Genomic DNA, 19,520 nt, shown 5'->3' on the forward strand with positions numbered 1-19,520 from the left:
AAGTCTGATGTACACAAGCATGGGGCATGGTATACCTTGAGTCTGATGTACACAAGCCTGGGGTATGATATACCTTGAGTCTGATGTACACAAGCATGGGGCATGGTATACCTTGAGTCTGATGTACACAAGCCTGGGGTATGGTATATCCTGGAAACTAAGACAACTTGTTTCACCATGATGATGGGTGATCTTGAGAGACTTCCTGATATGCCTCTTCAGGGACTTTCCAAAATATATGATGGTGGTAGCCAGCATGATCTCCTGTGCTGCATTTCATTCCAGGACTTGGGTGCTAATTTTGAGAATGACCTATTGGCTATTGAAAAACATTAAGACGGTATAATAAGAAAGTTGGTTGACAGTCACATTTATGAGGCTGTATGTTGAGTGTCTATAATGCAGGAACCATTTAGGTGGAGGGCAATAATAATTATTCAGTAGTTAGTAACTTAGGACATTCAGAAAAAAAAAAAGAAAGAAGCCCTTCCTTCAAAAGGAAGTCAGCTGCATTCACTTATTGTAACACAGTAATATTTTTGTAAAGAGCTAAGATATATAACTTGTATTATTTCATTTACTGTCCTTTAATTATATGTGTGTTTTGAGTGAAATGCAAGTCAAATACCTGGAGAAAATATTCTTACCTGAGCGATAGTATATTTACTGCACTGGGATGTTCAAAAGGTGGGATATTTTGTGAGCTACTTAGAGCCATATGAAAACCTTTATTGACAGGATTGAAACATGTGGTATACAAGGTAGTGACTGATCAAGCATTAAACCAATGTGTTTTTGAGCTACAGATGGTAGTAAGTGCAGGTCAGTGTCCATGATTTGTATGTGCATCACTGAAGCTAGCCTTATATTAGTCTCAAATAAAATTATTGTAAGTTTTTTTAGCATTTAATGTTAGTTTGTTGTTACACATCCATTAATAAAGATATTTAAAGTAATTTTGCAAAGATTCGGTAATTTCATTTTGTGATGATGATGCCCTGATGATTAAAATATCATCAGCAGAAAGAATGATGTTCAAGTTGGGTATCTCAAATGAGAAATCATTAATGAATAAGGAGAAAAGCTGGGGACATAGGTTTGATTCTAGCTCATAGCATCAAACATTGGCAGCTGTTATATTAAAATTTGCCTAATTTTAGGGCAAACAATTCATAACAAAGGCTGGAGGTTTTAAAACATTAGCAAAGAAATGAATGTATAGCAGAAAGAACTTTTACATAGGTTTTAGGGATAAAAGAAAGCAGCTACACAGACAAAATTTTCCATCCAGATGGTGTTAATAGCTTTTTATGTGTTCACTAGGTTTGCAGCTCTAGAAAACATTTGGAGCCTAATCCAATCCAATCTCCAAGAGATGAATTTAAAAATCACTTGCTCAACATTAGGCAAAAGAGGGTGAAGGAGGAGGACTTAAACCCTGGACAATGGTTACACAGCTCATAATAGCCATAGCCTCTCAGTGATAGCAAACCATCCAGATCTGGCATTATCCAGATGAGGTTAATAAAACAACAGAAACTTGATTGCTCAGTCTCAAGAGTTAAGCAACTAAGAATTTAAAATTTAGCTGAAGGTAATCAATAGAACCAAGGAGTGAACAAAGTCAAGTTCCTGCATTACTCTGTGAGATCTCAGAATCTAATACTAAATTGTACCTACCTGTACATCTCTCTTGGTGACCTGTGAAGTTAACTGTTCCTGACAAACTCTAAAATCCAGGTTTGCACATGCAGCTATAATTTCCATTGGTGTTGTGACATTCTGCATTGCTCGGGCACGTATTATTGCCACTACATTCATCAACATCTGAAATTATAGTGCAAATATAGACATACAAGATAATCTGTAGAATGCAGTGCTTACTGACTGTTCAAAAAACATTTCTTTACATGATATTTTCTGACTTTTACAAGTGTACTTATGATAATGTAGCATAGAAATAAAAATGTGAGGAAAAAAACAGTTAACTACAGGCATATTGCTGTCTGGGTTTTGGCCCCAGATTCATATTCTTTCCACCACATTCATAAATATTCTATATGATCATGTACACCAAATGTATGTGGTGGACCATGTTTACATCAGAATTGTAGCATGACACATAAAAATTATGTCATCCTAGTGTTACACCGCAAACACAGAACTTAATCTCAGTTGTTACAGGCTGCTTGCACATACCAAGTTTCTAACTTCATCCTTGCTGCATTATCTATTTCCTGTATTTAACACGTGGTTAAAAAAGTCAAACATTTGGTGTACTCTCCAATTTGATGTAGTTCATAGGGTCACAGGTAGGTACTAGGCTATCTGCCCGAGGGCATTTATAAGCCTAGCCAGAGTGTGTCGGCTTTCGCCACCCCATTGATTAATTAACTGATCCTATAGACTATAGACTTACCTATTACTAGTGTGTTAGGTATGTTATTTTGCCTTAAGGGCTGTGATTGTGAGGCACACTGATTTTATGTTTTATGTGTTGTCTGGTTTGTGATGGGAAGTGCAGGTTGTTTGGGTGTCTGCTCTGGAGGTCTCTGATGCTTTTGCAGGTTTTTATTTAGAGCCTCTGAGTATGATTTTGTGTATTTATGTGTATTTTTTGCCAGTGCTGTTTTAGTAGGTCTCTGTGTGGCTGGAGGTGTGGTGCAAGTGTTAACCTTCTCTTCTTGACTGTCTGTTCCAGTCTTGGGTGGAGACAGCTTAGCTTCCAGTTTGGCTGTATAATTGCATCTCTTGCATATGTTAGTGTTTTGTGGTAGGAGGAGAGGGTTGTCTGTGTACATGAGACAGTAGTAGCATTGCCTCAGGATACCTAGATTCACCAGCTGGACTGGAGAGTGCACCTAAAGTTGCCCTTTGGTCATACCTGAATAGTAGGGTGAGCTGCTTAGTCACTTGGTTGGTGAGGGGTTTATAAAGAGCCTTGCCATGCTGGGCAATCAGTGTCAGGGTATATTAGTGCTTGCTATTAGGTCTGAGCAAGTGCTGGGCTGTAAGATGCTTTTTGAGTGCTTAGGTTGAGAGTTAGACTAGTTTCAAGGGAAAAACTGAAGAGGAAACTCAGTGGAGCCAGGAATAATTTAACCATAGCTAACAGGCACTGCTTTGTGTGCAAAACCATGCAAATGCATTTTTATAGTAGGGAAATGAAAGATAGAAATTAGCCCAAAATGGCCAAAAAACTACTAACTTCTGGGCTGGAACCACTCCTCCAGGGACAGATAGGTTGCTCAAAGCTCCCCTCTCTCACAGGTGAACAGAGAAACTTCCTTCTATCCAAGTAAGGTATGGGCAACTCAGAAACTTGCATCACAGCCCTGAATTCAGCACTAGCCTGAAAACTGGACTATACTAGCTTAGAAAGGCGGAAAACAAGGAATTTTTTTGTTTTTTGAAAAGATAAGGCAAAAACAGTAAAAATACACTTAAAACAGCTTTAAATGACTGCAAATGATCAGAAAAGGCTATCACACTTTAGTGTGTAGCCTACAACAGTTAAACAAATTATTTAAACAAAAAACAACTTTTTAAAAGTGCACACAGTCAAATAAGTACAATATGTGAAAAAAACAAGCTTTTAAATCACAATAAACACGGGAAAATCTGCATTTAGGCAGAAAACAGTTAAGTACAGCAAGAAAGTACAGAAAGCTGATATTTAATCACTCCAAAGTCTCTCTTCTAAGCTAGAAGGCTTGTATCAGTTTAAGGCTTTCTAGCGCTACCCAGTAGGTTAGTTACAGGAAAGATGGGAAACAAGCAGAGATGTGGTGTTTTAAACCCGAAAGTTGAAAGAGACAGACAAACTGTCCAAATGATCAATAAACTACAATTTCTGGGCCAAGAACCTCTCATCTCATGGTAGACAGGCTACCTAGTGCTTACCACTCCCACTGATAAGCTAGAAGGCTTTCTTCCAGCACAGAAAGGCTTGTGGGGCTCAGAAGCTTGCCAACAGTCCTGGATGCAGCAACTCTGTATCTGGACTAGGCTAGTTACAGGAAAGGTGGGAAACAAGTGCAAGTGCAAATTTTAAACCTGAACGTTGAAAGAGATGGAAAAACAACTGCCCAAACGGCCAATAGCTACAATTTCTGGACCAGGAACCACTCCTCTTGTGGTAGATAGGCTACCTAATGCTTACCACTCCCACTGATAAGCTAGAAGGCTTCCTTCCAACACAGAAAGGCTTGGGGAGCTCAAAAGCTTACAAAGAGTCCTGGATACAGCAAATCTGTACCTGGACTAGACTAGTTACAGGAAAGGTGGGGACCAAGTACAAATGTAGGCTTTTAAGCCAGCAAGTTGAAAGAGATGGAAAACTGCCCAAATGGCCAAATAAACTACAATTTCTGGGCCAAAACTCACTCTTCCCATGGAGGATAGGCGACCTAGTGCTTATCACTCCCACTGATAAGCTAGAAGGCTTCCCTCCAATACAGAAAAACTTAAGGGCTCAGAAGCTTACTAACAATCCTGGATACAGCAACTCTGTAACCGGACTAGGCTAGCTATAGGAAAGGCGGAAAACAGGCACAAGTGTGGCTTTCAATCCAGAAAGTTGAAAGAGATGGAAAAAAACTGCTCAAACAGCCAATAGCTACAATTTGTGGGACAGGGACCACTCCTCTTGTGGTAGATAGGCTAACTGATGCTTATCACTCCCACTGACAAGCTAGAAGGCTTCCCTCCAACACTGAAAGGCTTGGGGGGGGGCTCAGAAGCTTACAAAGAGTCATGGAAACAGCAAAACTGTACCTGGACTAGACTAGTAACAGGAAAGGCAGGAAACAAGCGCAAACACAGACTTTTAAATCAGAAGGTTGAAAGAGATGGAAAAGCTTCCCAAACGGCCAATAAAATATAATTTCTTGGCCAGAAACCACTCCTCCTGTGGTAGATAGGTTATCTAGTGCTTACCACTCCCACTGATAAGCTAAAAGGCTTCTCTCCAACACAGAAGGGCTTGGGGGGGCTCAGAAGCTTATCAACAGTCCTGGATACAGCAAATCTGTACCTGGACTACACTAGTTATAGGAAAGGCAGGGAACAAACGCAAAACAGGCTTTTAACCAGAAAGTAGAAAGAGATGAAAAAACTGCCCAAATGGCCAATGAACTACAATTTCAGGGCCAAAACCCACTCTTCCCATGGTAGATAGGTTACCTAGTGCTTACCACTCCCACTGATAAGCTAGAAGGCTTCCCTCCAGCACAGAAAGGCTTGGGGGGGGGACTCAGAAGCTTACCAACAGTCCTGGATACAGCACGTCTGTATCTGGACTTGACTAGTTACAGGAAAGGCAGGAAACAAGCTTAGAATTTTTTTTTGTTACAGAAAAGCAGCTAAAACAGCAGTAAATACAATTCAAATTGTAGTGCAGGCCAGCACACCCGAGTGTGTAGCAACACTATGGCAAATACAGTTCAAATAAATGCAATTAAATTAACAAATGACTAAAAAACAAGTGCAGAAGGCAGTAAATTAGAAGACTACTAACAGTCAGTAATAAGTGCAGAGTACGAGGGACTGAACAGATAACAGCACACAGAAGAGCAACTAAGACAGTTACAGTAGGAGCAGCTGAATAAAATATATTTTTTTTTTGAGGGAGGGAACAGAGCAGGATTAAGAGTTCATGATTGTTATTTAAGCTGTTTCCTTTTATAACTGTCATATCTTAAGCTATAGGTGTTTGAGAACTATGTGTACTTTCAAGCATATAATATTAAGTTCAAATATACCAGTAGAAATTTTCCATCCATTATTAACTACTGTGAGTGTCGCCATGTTTGGTTCACAAAGCATCTGCCTTTACACCTGGTGTGTACAGTGGACACAGGACTGTATTAACTGATAGTGCTATACCTGATACACACCCCATGCTACTGACAGTGGGAAAGGTAACAGGTGCTATTGGAGACCACAGTACCTCTTAAAGTGGACAGGGAATGTATTGAAAAGGTGTGTTGTTGTTTATGTGTTGGTAAAAAAGTAATAATATGGATTATGCATTAAGTACATGCTATTGTCATCACCAGGATTGAATGCATCGTGTTGGTTGAATAACTAGTATTATGTACTACTGAAAGTTTTGTCACGCTACCTTCTTCACTGTATATACTTCAATATCTAGATGGGACCATAGCATCAGGTTTCGGAGATTGTCTGTTATAGCAGTATGAGACTCAGAGAGGTGTTTGCACTTTTTGCTACAACACTGAAGTATATCTTTTTTGCAATGATGCAAATTCAGAAATCTACCAGTGTATAAGTTTCCAGAGATGTATACTCTGTAATGTCATTGTGCAGTTAATCATTCAGGTAGGTTGTCCTGCTTGCTGCTTTGTACCACATGCCACTGATAAGTTTTCCTCTACACACTTGACATACTTTGTGATTCAAAGATTTGTGAACTGAGGATGATGATGAAGAACCTGATTTACATATCTATCCTGTACTCAGCTAAGTAAGGACATGTGAAGTAATGAATGATCTGTAAATTGCATAGTTCTCTGTTATACAATGTTATAGTTTACCAGTCTGACTAAATTGCATGCATTGTTTGTAAAGCTCTCCCACTCTTCCCAAAATAGATGCATTAATGGTTAATACATCAGACTGAGGCATAAGGCTAAGATGCATGAAACACAGACAGTAATGTTCCTTTAAAGCTTTACTCACTAATGCAAACATCCATCCCAGTCATGTGACTCACATAATCAAATTACTTCTAACTCCTTACAAGTGAACTGCAAACCCCTTCTATTAAAGTCAAAGGATGTATAAACTTTCAGAGCTGTGCAATATATGTTCATCAATGTTCAAATACTGATTTCAGCAAAAGTAACATTAATTTAAACTAGTGAGCCATGAGACCACAACATAATAGCAACCATTAAAATATAGTTTCCCCTGCAGATGTCAGTATTACCTACATGCTCAGTGTCTGACAGATTTCTGTTTTTACCATAGCAAGTGTAGTAGGCACTATCCTGATTTCACACCACTCACAGTACCAGCTGGAAAAGAGGGCACACCTTCATTAAATGAACTGGTCATACAGTCTTGCAGGGATGCTGTATCTGCAGATTTTGTATGAGCTGTAGACATCTTCTGTGGCATATCTAACACAGTGTGTCACAATTCATGTTTGCATGTACCTAAGTGACTGTTTGGTGACTAATACTGATTTGGAAATTTTAATAAGTGTCTAAAGCTGTATATCATCTAAAGTATATATGATCTTGAGCTTTGATAATGACCCGCAATAGCTGCTTTAATATGTGACTTGTTTTCCTAGGCCTATAGAAATAGCATCATTCTGAATCTGAATCTTACTGCTTTCCTTACGGGAGAAAAAATGTTTTGTATTTCTGTCATAGTACTGCCTTTTTTTTCAATTGCCATTTCCTACTAAATTATTATGCCTGTAGCTAGTGAAGAAAAAGATACAGGCAGCTTTGATCTAATTCTTTTTCTCACCAAACTTATGAAGAAAACAGGACTGCAGACAGTAGCAGAATATATGTATGGTCTAGCAATGCTAAATGAATCACCATTTGTTCTGAAGAATCACATTTCTTCAAGTGGTCTACCATTTGAATCAGCTTATCCATTTTCTTCTGTTATATTTTTGTCTTCACACCAAGGATATCTGGAGGTGCACGCACTGTACTGATTTCAGTACAACTTCTTTGGAAGAGGGGGTAGCACTAGGGCCACAGCCAGATCCAGCACTAGGCAACATAGGCACCTAGAGCATTGTGGTTGGGGGGCATTCAAGGCTTCAATATAAAACAAACAAACAGAAAAATAATAATATTACTTTAACACTGTGGTAGTGGGATCTTCTCCTTTAAGAAAAAAAACATGCATGTATCGCACACCAACGCAGATGTAAAAACTTTCTGCACTCATGCTCAAAATTTAAAATAGCCATTTCAAGAAGGTGAGTGTGTGTGTGTGTGTGTGTGTGTGTGTGTGTGTGTGTGTGTGTGTGTGTGTGTGTGTGTGTGTGTGCGTGTGTGTGTGTGTGTGTGTGCTGCTGTGTAAGAGAGAGGAGGTGTATGTGTGTTGCTGAGTGAGAGTAGGGGCGTGTGTGCATACCTCTCAACCTCAAAGTGCAAGAAATCTTGACAAAGCCTGATATAATGGGGGAGAAAAATAGAGACAGATGTTAAATATCACTCTTATAAACTTAGACAGTTGATAGAATAATAGGATTTATGTTATTATGCATTTTTGGGTGGAGAATATGAAGTCTGAAACTCAAATGTATGTATGACTGCAATCCTCACATCTTCAAAGTGATTTGCCTGAAAGCCACACATTTTTTGAGGAACAGTCCTAAAATATGAGGGGAAAAATGTGTACATTCTGTGAAAATCTGGACATTTTATAGGTATGTATGCATGTTGCTGTGTGAGAGTGAATAGGTGTGTGTGTGTGTGTGTGTGTGTGTGTGTGTGTGTGTGTGTGTGTGTGTGTGTGTGTGTGTGTGTGTGTGACATACCTCAGACCTGTCCTCATAGTTTTGGTTTGATTCTCATAACATTTATGGTTTTCTAGCAAATCACAGAGGACTGAAGTCACAATAATGACATATATATGTTTCAAATTTCATATCCTCAGAAAATGCTTGCTAACACAAATCCCATCATTCTACCAACTTTCCAAGTAAAAAGAGCAATGTTTAAAATCTATCCCTATTCTTGGGCCACTGTATCCCCTTTGTTTTAGGCTTTGTCCAGATTTCTTGCACTAAGAGATTGAGTGATATACATACCTCTCAACTGTCCAGATTTTTCAGAATGTCCAGATTTTAGCCTCATATTTTAGCCATTCCTCATAAAATTTGTGGTTTTCTAGAAAATAACTGAGTATTGAAATAACTAAATAATGTCATACATTCAGGTTCATAGGTTCAAAGGTTCATAGGTAGGTACTATGCTATCTGCCCGAGGGCATGTATAAGCCTAGCCAGACTGTGTCGGCTTTCGCCACCCCATTCATTAATTAACTGAGCCTCTGTCAAGCAGAGCCAATGAAGTGATCCCAGGGGTGTATTTTCTGTTACCCATCCACTCGTCAAGGCTTCTCTTGAAAAGTGTTAGTGAGGGGCTCTGCCTAATGTAGTTAGGAATTTTGTTCCAAAGCATGGGGAATCTCTGTGACAGGAATCTATCCCTTCAGCATGTTCTATTTATTGTTGTGGTGAGGTTTAGCTCACTAGAGCGCGTGGCTCACAGTGACTTGGATTTCTTTAGGTGGAGCATGTCCATCAATTCTGAGTTGGACGTGGCTTTGTAAGTCAGGCAGAGATCACCTCTGAGTAAGCGATATGTCACTGAGTACAGCTGGAGTTTTTTCAGTCGGGCTGCATATGACATATGTTTGAGGCCAGTAATCCTCTTGATGACGTGCTTTTGTGGTCTTTCCAGCTGTTAGAAGTGTCTTGTGAGGTACATCCCAAATGAGGCATTGTACTCTATGATAGGTCTGATGAGTGATGAGTAGAGGGGCACTATAACCTCTTTATTTCTAGATGCAAACTCCTTAGTAATTAGATGGGCCACATAGAAGGATTTCCTAACTACTTTGGCAATATGATTGTCAAAGGAGAGATTACTATCTACCTGGGTCCCCAGATCTCTTATTACCTCTTCTGTATTAAAGGGCTGCCGCCTATGTGGTAATTCGTGTGTGTTTTGTTTTTCCCAAACTGGATGACTATGCATTTTTTGGCATTTAGCTTGAGGCCATGACTTTGACACCAGGTGTCTGTCTCAGTAAGGCCTTTTTGAAGGATGTCCATGTCAGCTGGAGAGTCAATTATGGCTCCCAGTTTGCAGTCATCAGTGAACTTGGTTAGCCATAGTTCTGTGTTTGCCTATACTTCTGAGAAATATATGCCAAACAGTAGGGGTCCCAGAACCGAGCCTTGTGGGACACCACGTGACTGGTTTAGAGTTGGACCTGGAGCCCGCTATTCTTACTGTGTGAGTTCTGTCTGTAAGCCAGTTGGCAACCCATCTTGTGCCGTTGGGGTTTATGTTCAAGCTGGTGAGTTTTTCTATAATACCCGAGTGAGGAATGGTGTCGAACGCATTGGCGAGATCAAGGTAGGCTGTGTGAACCACCTTTCCCTCGTCTATGACCTTGGTAACTGTCTCGAAGAAGTCAACCAGGTTTAGTAGGCATGATCTGCCATTAACAAAGCCAAACTGGGTCTGATCAAGTGTTTGGCGGTCCCCAATGTCTTTGCTAATGAGTTCCATGATGATGCTCTCCATAGTCTTGCAGACCAATCTAGTGAGGCTTACGGGGCAATAGTTACGAGGGTCAGCTGTGGCCCCACTTTTGTGGAGTGCAATAACCGTTGCTGTGCGTCATTCTATGGGCATGTAGCCTGTGGAGAGGCTGAGGTTGAACAGTGTGTTTAGGTGGGGGTTAGTTCGTTCTGTAGTTTGTGCAAGATGCAGCCTGGCCCCATTGATGCTCTGTTTTTGGCTTTTGAAAAGGCTGCTTTTACCTGTGCTTCTGTGATTTCCGGGACACTATACCTTTCCGGTATTGTTGTGGGCCCTTTTGAAGGTGAGAGGGAGGTGAAGTTTGCACTGAATCTATCTGCCAGGATGTTCGCAATATCAGTAGGTTCAGTATATTTTGTGCTATTTTGCACTAGCTCAGAGCATATCTGTGAGTTGCCACTTAGATTCTTGACATAGCTAAAAGAAGGCTTTGTGGTTGTCTTTTGAATCCTTGGCTATTTTTCTTTCGAAGTTAACCTTGGATGATTTTATGAGGGACCTTAGTTTCTTACTGATACTGATCAGGGATGTCTTTCCTTCTTGGGATTTGCTTTTTTTCTGAACTAGTTTCCTCCTTTTGTTGTATAACCTGTTTATGGCAGGGGTCCACCAGACTGGTTTCCTTTTCTTAGGGGAGTGAGTCTTGGTTTTGCTAGGAATGGCACGATCCATGCAACCTTGTAGGTGCTCACAGAGTGCAATTGTAAAGGATTCTGCATCTTGAGCAGTGTTATCCTTTAGCGTGGGGATGTGAAACTTACCACCTCTGTCTTAAGTAATGTGAAGTTTGCTTTAGAAAAGTTTTTCACTGTGGTTTCCTTGGTTGGGGGTGGTGGTGGGGTGTGGACATCCAGGGTGATTAGTTTATGGTCTGATCTAACCAGTGATGGGTTGACCTCCGGTATGGAACACCTGTCGCCCATGTTGGTGATGACCAGGTCCAATATGTTGTGGCCTCTGGTAGGGGAATTTACCAACTGATCCAGGGCATTTGAGTTGATAAATTCCAGGAAGTGCTGAGCCTGGGAGTTTGTACTGAAGTAGTTTCCCAGTTAATGGTAGGGGTAATTGAAATCGCCCAATATCAGGGTGTTCGGTAGGACCTTCATGTTTTCCAGTGTCTCCAGAAAGGCAGAGTGGTGGTCCTGGGTCATGGAGGGTGATCTGTAGCAGGCCACAATTTGCATTGCAGATTTGCCCGATGTTAGCTGCACATGGATGATCTCAGAGGTATCATGCTGCACCACTAACCTGGAGGTGTGGGTATCCTTAATGAATATGGATACACCCCCTCCTTTTGTGTTTCAGTCCATGTTCTGTGGCCGAAATGTGCGGTATGAGTTATAGCCCAGTAGTGCTGGAGTGCTCACTGGAGCCTTGAACCAGGTTTCAGTTACTGCACAGATGTCGATGTTCTCCATACTTAGGAGTGCTTCGAGCACATGCATTTTGAGATTTAAACTCCTGGCATTGAGTAGCATAACCCTCATTTTTTTACATGTGCTATTTATGGTGGTGGGTTTGAATTTTGAGCCTTGCCTAAAAAAGGCACTATGGGGGCAGCAAGAGCCTTGGCCATTATTCGAAAGCCAAGAGGTGACAGGTGCAAGCCGTCTCTTGCGAAGCAACATGGCTTGTCGAGCATGTCATCCCAGTCTGACAGACACTGGATCCCCTTTGAATGACACCAGAAGCTTAGCCAATTGTTGAAATTGATCATTTTTTCTTTATACTGAAGTATCATTCTTGGTGAGGGCAGGATGCTACTCAGGGTCAGGGTCATACCTGCCTGCCCTACATGATCAGAGAGCTCTTCCATGTCTCTTTTTATGTAGTCCAGGGAGGTGTTTCAGAATTCATTTCCTTCAAAATGCATGCTAAGACAAATGATGTTATTTTAGCAACTTTCTAAGTCTGTAAGAGCAGTATTTAACATGTGTCCCTAATTTTGGGCCTTTGTTCCCCCATTATTTTAGGCTTTGTCCAGATTTCTTGTGCTAAGACACTGAGAGGTATGGAGGTATGTATGGTATGTAATGTTCTAGTCGGGGGGACAGGTTAGTCAATTAACTTGATCAGGCTTGACCCTGTAGCTTAATTTCAGGAGGCGAGAGCCTGAATTATCTACACCAGCTACCAGACTGCTGAAGGAATTGTAAGCTTCAGTGGAGACAAGAGCCACAATCCCCTCTGCACCAGCTACCAGACTGGTGAAGGAATTGTGAGCTTCAGTCATACATCTCAATCTCTTAGAGCAAGAAATTTGGACAAAGCATAAATAAAAATGGGGCAAAGGCCCAAAAATAGAGACAATTTTAAATATTGCTCTTACAAACATAGAAAGTTGCTAGAACAACAAGTTTTGCATTAACATGCGTTTTCTGAAGGGTATCAAGTCTGAAACTCAAATATCTGTCATTATTTTCTAACTTCAGTCTTGAATGATTTGCCAGTAATTTGCCAGAAAAACACAATTTTATGAAAAATGGACCAAAAATATGTGGCAAACTTCTAGACATTCTGAGAAAATCTGTAGAGTTGAGAAGTATGGAGTGGAGAAAAGAGCCTGAATCCTCTACACCAAATACTAGATGACTGAAAGAATTATGAGTTTGAGTTACAGTAGATTTTCAGGGAATTATGAGTTTCAGTGCATTTTAATGGAATTGTGAGTTTCAAGGGAAGACCAATTTGCTGTTGCTCATGCTAAGTCCGTTTTCAATGTGCAACTAACTGTTTAGAAATGACAGTCACTGTCTGTGCTGTAGAACTTCAAAGCAGTGTTAGTAGCATAATTACCTGTTGGTTTGTCAGTCATTTACTATTGCGATATTACCAGATTATCAATTTTTTTTAATATAAGCTGATAATATCGGCAATTAATTCTTCAAGGGCAGCAGGCACTGAATTTTTAGATGAAACACTGGAATGCAAAGTTGTTTGCCAGTAGCAACTTCTTTTGTTAGTTGCAGATCTCTTTAATGTGGAATTATTTGGATGACTTTTACTTCTGCAGAGATTGTGCTTATTGACTGATATTGGTGGACGGTAATGTCAGAAGTTTGTGTGGGCTTTTTTGGTTGAAAATTTCTGAAATTAGAAGTTTTGTCCATTGTTGGTTCATACATTTTGTTTCATTGCTTACTGGAAGAATGTTCAAAACTACGCATTTAATAAACATTCTAACAAGTGGTGCTGTATTATACAAGGAATATAATTTAATACAATCAGAAATATGAATCCAAGAATATATGCATGTATGCATAGCCATAAAATGTGTGCAAGGAGCCTATAGTTTGAAAACAGCCCAAAAGTAAATTTAATCCTCCACTGACCAGATGCATTTTCTTTGAATATTGGTATTAATGTTATTTGAATGCATGTGAGCTTCAATGGCAGAGAAGTTTACTGTTCATGCTAAGTCTGTTTTCATTGTGAGACTGTATTGTTTAGCAAATGGTGTTCAGTGGCTGTGTTATTTTATTTCAATATCTTTAATCATGGTAGAAATAAATAAGAATGCAGTATGCACATTGATAGGTTTGAACTGTGTTAATGGTAACTGGGGAGAAATAGCCAAGTAATGGAACACTCAAATGACTGGCCAGGGGACTGCAGGGGGATTCGGGTAGGAAGTTGCTAGAGGAAGGGCTCCTTGTCACCTACTTAAAAGGCTCTGGAGGGGACTCCAATCTGTTACCCTGCCTAGGGCCCCATTTGACCATGATCCTGAAGAAGTCCCATGGTTTAGTTAAAAAAAAAAAAAACATTCAATAACAAGGATTTGAGACTGCACTGGCATTTGCATCTAAATGGGATTTTAACAAAGGGTGCATTTTTTCACACCTACCACTTAATTGGCCTGTAAGTAGGTGATAATGAGGTGTAAATTACATTAGAGAAAGGATGACCTGTAGATCAGAAGCATGTTAATCTACAGGTAATGCCCAATGAAAAATGAGTCTGCTGCTTCATGGCAGCATATCAAGCTGCTGTGAAGCTCAGACTGAAAATAGCATAATGACCACCATTATTTTGGACTTGTTAAGCAGTGCTGTTGCTGTCCAGCGCATATAAAATAAGAAAAAAAAGAAAATTAAAAACTAAAACTAAAAAAAGTGTGTGTGTGTGTGTGTGTGTGTGTGTGTGTGTGTGTGTGTGTGTGAGTGAGCGCATGCATGCATGAGAGATTGATCAAGCTATTTTACATTCAATAGGCAACACTTTCCATGTTTAGTGAGTGTAAAAATGAAACAGAAAAAGTGTGTGTGTGTATGCATGTTTATGTTTCTGTCTACGTGTGAGTGTATGTGTGTGTGTGTGTGTGTGTGTGTGTGTGTGTGTGTGTGTGTGTGTGTGTGTGTGTGTGCGTGTGTGTCTGTGTGTGAGAGAGAGAGAGGGAGAGAGAATGTGAAGAGTGAGAACGATACAGCAGTAGTAGCAGCAGTTAAGAGGTCTGCATACCTCTCAACCAGTTTGCTCACGATATCTGCATAAAGCCAAAAGTAAAGGGGGAACAAATGCTCAAAATAAGAATGTTTTAAATACTGCTGTAACGAAACACCAAACTTGCTTGAATAATAAGACTTGTGTTGGCATGCATTTTCTGAAGTGCAAGTCTGTGTGTGTGTGTGTGTGTGTGTGTGTGTGTGTGTGTGTGTGTGTGTGTGTGTGTGTGTGTGTGTGTGTGTGTGTTTGTGTGTGTTTGAGAGACAGATAGAAAGAGAGAGAGTGAGAGAGTGATATTTATTGACCACTGGTGGCAGCAATAATGAGGTTTCCATACCTCTCAACCTCTTACCTCAATAAATCTGGATAAAGCCTAAAATAAAGGGGGAACAACGGCTCAAAAATAGAAATAGATTTTTAATATTGCTCTTATAAAATTACAAAGTTGCTTAAATAACAGGATTTGTGTTAGCATGAATTTTCTGAAGGAAATAAAGTCTGAAAGTCAAATATATGTCATTATTTGGTGATTTCAATCCCCAATAGCTGGCGACAAACCACACATTTTATGAGCAAGGAACAAAAACATTCATAGATTTATAGATTCACAGAGTGTTACTATGTTGACAACCTGGGGAGGGGGGGCTTTGTAAGCCTAGCCAAGTTTTCCCCAAACCAATAATGACATTTTGTATCCAAATAGGACATTGAGGACCAGGCATTTATAAGCTACATCTGTTCATAATGGACATGGGTGGCAGGCCCTGTGTAAATTTCCTATTCCCCATCCAGGTTGCACTTAAACTGAGTAATAGATGAACTCAGCTTCACATGGATGGGAAGCCTGTTCCATAGAAGAGGCAGTCTCTGGGACACACATCTGTATCTCCAGCATGTACTGTTTAAGTCCAAAAAGTCCCAGTTGTGGCCAAGATTACCCAAGTTTAAGCAATGTATGTGCTTAATGGGGTTGGCAAGAGGGATGAGCATGATGAACATTGTCAAGTGTCTCACTGAGGGCGGATAGGTCTCCTTGAAAAGATTCCAAGCTGGAGTGGTCAGGGGAACAACAGTAGGCAAGGCCACTTGATGGACCTGGAGCAGGCCACACATTGAGGCTTCTTAACATTGCAAGCATATGTTAACATTTAAGAGAGGGGCTTAAGACTAGGGGAAAATGGCCATGTAGGATGATGGCACCATTTCCAGATCCTACAACACTTCTCAGCTGAGTGAAAAATCTAAGACACATCCCGATAAGCTGCGACCTTGGATAAGAAGGAATAAATGAGTCAACATATTAGTAGGAGGGTGGCTTGACAGTTAGTGGATGCCAAATGAAAAAAAGAGAAAATAATTTATATGGAGCTGTAGCTTGGTTGTGGGTAGCAGGGGGGGCGGGGGCAGCAGTGTGAGAGCTGTGAGTACAAATTTGAAAATCCTGGCTTCGTCCCTGCTCTACACCAGCTGATCATCAAGCCCCCTTCAACTGGACTTGAGCCCTTTCATTCCCATACAGTAAGAAGAAACATTACGTTAGAGCCATTTGAACAGGTTGTCATTCTGGCAAGCAAGAGGGTTCTTCTTGTCCTCACCACCATTCTGACTAAGAGGTAATTTTTGCTATATATTGACTAACCCCTCTCCTAATGGCATTGTATACATGCTCATCATTGGAAGAATTACCTAGGTCTGTGTATCCATGCATGTGGGTTCCTATACATCATCACGAAAAGCTACTATCACTGGCTTGGATGATCCCATCCATAACTTCCCTGTGCCAGTTTCCTACTGCAAGATGAACATCAGAGTTTCCATCATCACAACAGTGGTGAGAATGAACTGGGAGCACAACCCCCCTCCCCCACAAGTGATCGTGTTAGTTCTGAATCAGTGTTGTTTTTGCGATAATAGCTCAAATTAATGAACCTGATCTACATTTTTGCTGTAAATTATTTCTTTATTTCTTTCTGAAGTTAACAATGGACAGAGGTTTGCAGCTAGGCCTGTGACTCTGAGAGATCATAATCTGGAATTTAAGTTTCCATTGACTACCATTAATAGTAAAGCTTCAATTCAACTTGAAAGAAGAAAATGTGAGATTTAAGGCAGAACTACATTTATATAGTAAAATTGTTTTGAAAAGCAACTTACATATATCTTTTTCATTTGCAAATGCAAGATAAAACAGTTTTCATCGATCCCTCATGAGTATTAGTGGTTTTATTTAGCAATGCCAGCAGAATTTATACCCAGATGCCTCCAGTATTTCCAAATAAGAATACTTCACATATTTTAATATCCTGAAATGTTTCTCCGGTTTGAGCTGCTGTTAGTAGTACATATTTTTCATTCAAAGAAGAAATCAGTGTATGCTAATATGGGCTATACTAGGTACAGTAACTGCATTTAAAAATCTCTAAAGATTTCTGTGCCTACAGCATGTATTAGGGTATAGCATTCTGTTCACTGTTTCATCAGTGTCACTTAACAAATTGTCAGTGGCCAATAGTAACTTCTATGCAAGTGTGCGCACAAGAAAGTAACTGAATAGGTGGGAATAACTGGAATGTGATAAAGCAATATTATGGCAGGCCAATGATTGTTTAACTGTGAGGAAATGGCAGCAGGAGTCAGTTACTTTCATCAACAGTTTTCCTAATACTCACTGAGCATATCCAATTTATTGACTGCATGTAGCTTAGATATCTGATTGTGAGTAAATTATAGTAATAATGTATTTCCACTTATTTCCTCAGATTCACATTAAATCAATCAAGGGAGATAAATGACTGCTTAACTCTGATCAAATGACAGCAGAGACCAGCCAGGTTCATCCACATACTGCCTCCTTGCCAATATTACAGCTATTTTATTGACTTGTATACCTCAGATGTCTGATTACATGAATGATCAAATACATAAATAATGGCTACATTAATGCATTTGTTTATTGCTGTCAGAAGCATAGAGTGCAGTTCACTGTAAATCACCCCACAGACAAACAGTGCCTATCATTTACAGACAGTTTAAAAATGTGTACACCTCTTATGTCTGATTTTGATCACATGAATGAAAACATAAATAATACTCACAATAATATACTTATGTTTCTTGCTATTAGATGCATAAAGTGTCACCTATCACAGCCCCTACATACAGACAGACAGAAAGACACACACAGAGGCACACAGAAACACAGACAAATAGTGAAACACAGACATGGGCGCACACACACACACACACACACACACACACACACACACACACACACACACACACACACAGATGTACCTGCCATGTGCAGCCATGTATTGACTATGTACGTCAGATATCTGAGTGTGATCAAATTAATGTATAAATGTATAAACAATATAAATTGTAATATATTCTGTGTGTTACTATCACATAAAACGTAACCCATTAATCAAATGCATGCATATAGGCACAAGCACACACGCACATATATACACACTCACAAACCAGTTACAACCATTTTATTGACTGTGAACACCTCAGATATTTCATTGTAATAAAATGAATGAATGCCTAAATAATAATACACAGATCTATTGGATCTCATTGCTGTGAAACTCACACTTTGCAGTCCATTACATCCTCTTATGTATGCTACTCTCTCTCACAAACTTACAAACACGCAGATGTACTCTCAACTTCAACAGCTTTATTTACTGTGTAAAATGTAGATGTCCAATTGTGAGCAAATGAATAAGAAAATAAGCAAATAATAGCAACTGTGATATTCTGAAGCTCTTTAATTCAGACATATAAACTACAGTCCTTTACAGCACACACATACATGCACACACATGCAAACACAACTTACATCTACTTTATTAACTGAATACACCACAGATACCTGACTGTAAGAATAATGAATGAAAAGAACTTGTGGCAAAGTAATATATTTCAGCATGTATCACATGGACTTGGCCATTAGATACAGGCAGACCATAATGTGGAATTTCACTGCTACTTGTTAGCTTTTTAATAATAAGGCATCAGACTAACTGAAATTTGGTTGGGAATCCAAAAAATATTTCACATCCACTAGATGAGGTCTCTGATGGAACTACATTGTAAAGCACAAGTGTTGCTTAAAACAGCTTGCAGATGTGCTGATCATTTTCAAAGGAAAGCTAACACTGCTGCTATTAATCTTAAAGGTGTACAATTGGTTTTGTTAAGTCTGCCAGCAAGACTAGTGATTTCTGCCTAAAAGCCCTGGGCATTTCCAAATAAGAATGCCTGTCACTGTTTCAAGAAAATAATATTTATCTGTTTGTAAGCCTTTTGCATTGATGTGTAATGCTTTATTAAGTGATGTGTGCCTATATTTATTCTGAGTTGCTTTTTCCTTCACAATTATCCATTCTAACTCAGTATTCATCAAGGTGCAGCTTTGCTCATGATATGCTTTAACTTGCAAAGTAGAATTTATCTGACAGAAAAAGTAGTGTGTTTAGAAAGTAAAGGAATAAAGTTGCACAGTCAACCTGACTGTTCTCAGAGAAGACATCTACAATTGAATAGGGCAGGTTTTTGTTGCTTTTAATTTAATTGTAGCTTCAGGCTCATACACCGTTTTAGCAGAAAAAGTGGATGTGATACAAAAGGGATTGTTTGAAATATGTAGTTAATAGCAAACAGTGAGTGCATACCTGATGGTGGGTTTCATCTTGTTGGAATTGCAGTTAACACTGTAAATGAAATATCCAT

General features: G+C 39.6%; 1 protein-coding gene across 1 annotated transcript in view; it reads right to left on the reverse strand.

Moving 5' to 3' along the window:
* The window catches only part of LOC122810706 (fibrillin-1-like), a 532,858-nt gene that overhangs the window by 345,720 nt on the left and 167,618 nt on the right, over window positions 1-19,520 (reverse strand). The window contains exon 20 of the mRNA XM_044082270.1: window positions 1,735-1,827. Coding sequence (XP_043938205.1) covers window positions 1,735-1,827 — 93 coding nt within the window. The remainder of the gene's footprint in view (window positions 1-1,734; window positions 1,828-19,520) is intronic.

Source organism: Protopterus annectens, chromosome 9.part0 (assembly GCF_019279795.1).
Source record: "Protopterus annectens isolate FY-2018-M chromosome 9.part0, PAN1.0, whole genome shotgun sequence".
Classification (NCBI taxonomy): Eukaryota; Metazoa; Chordata; order Ceratodontiformes; family Protopteridae; genus Protopterus; species Protopterus annectens.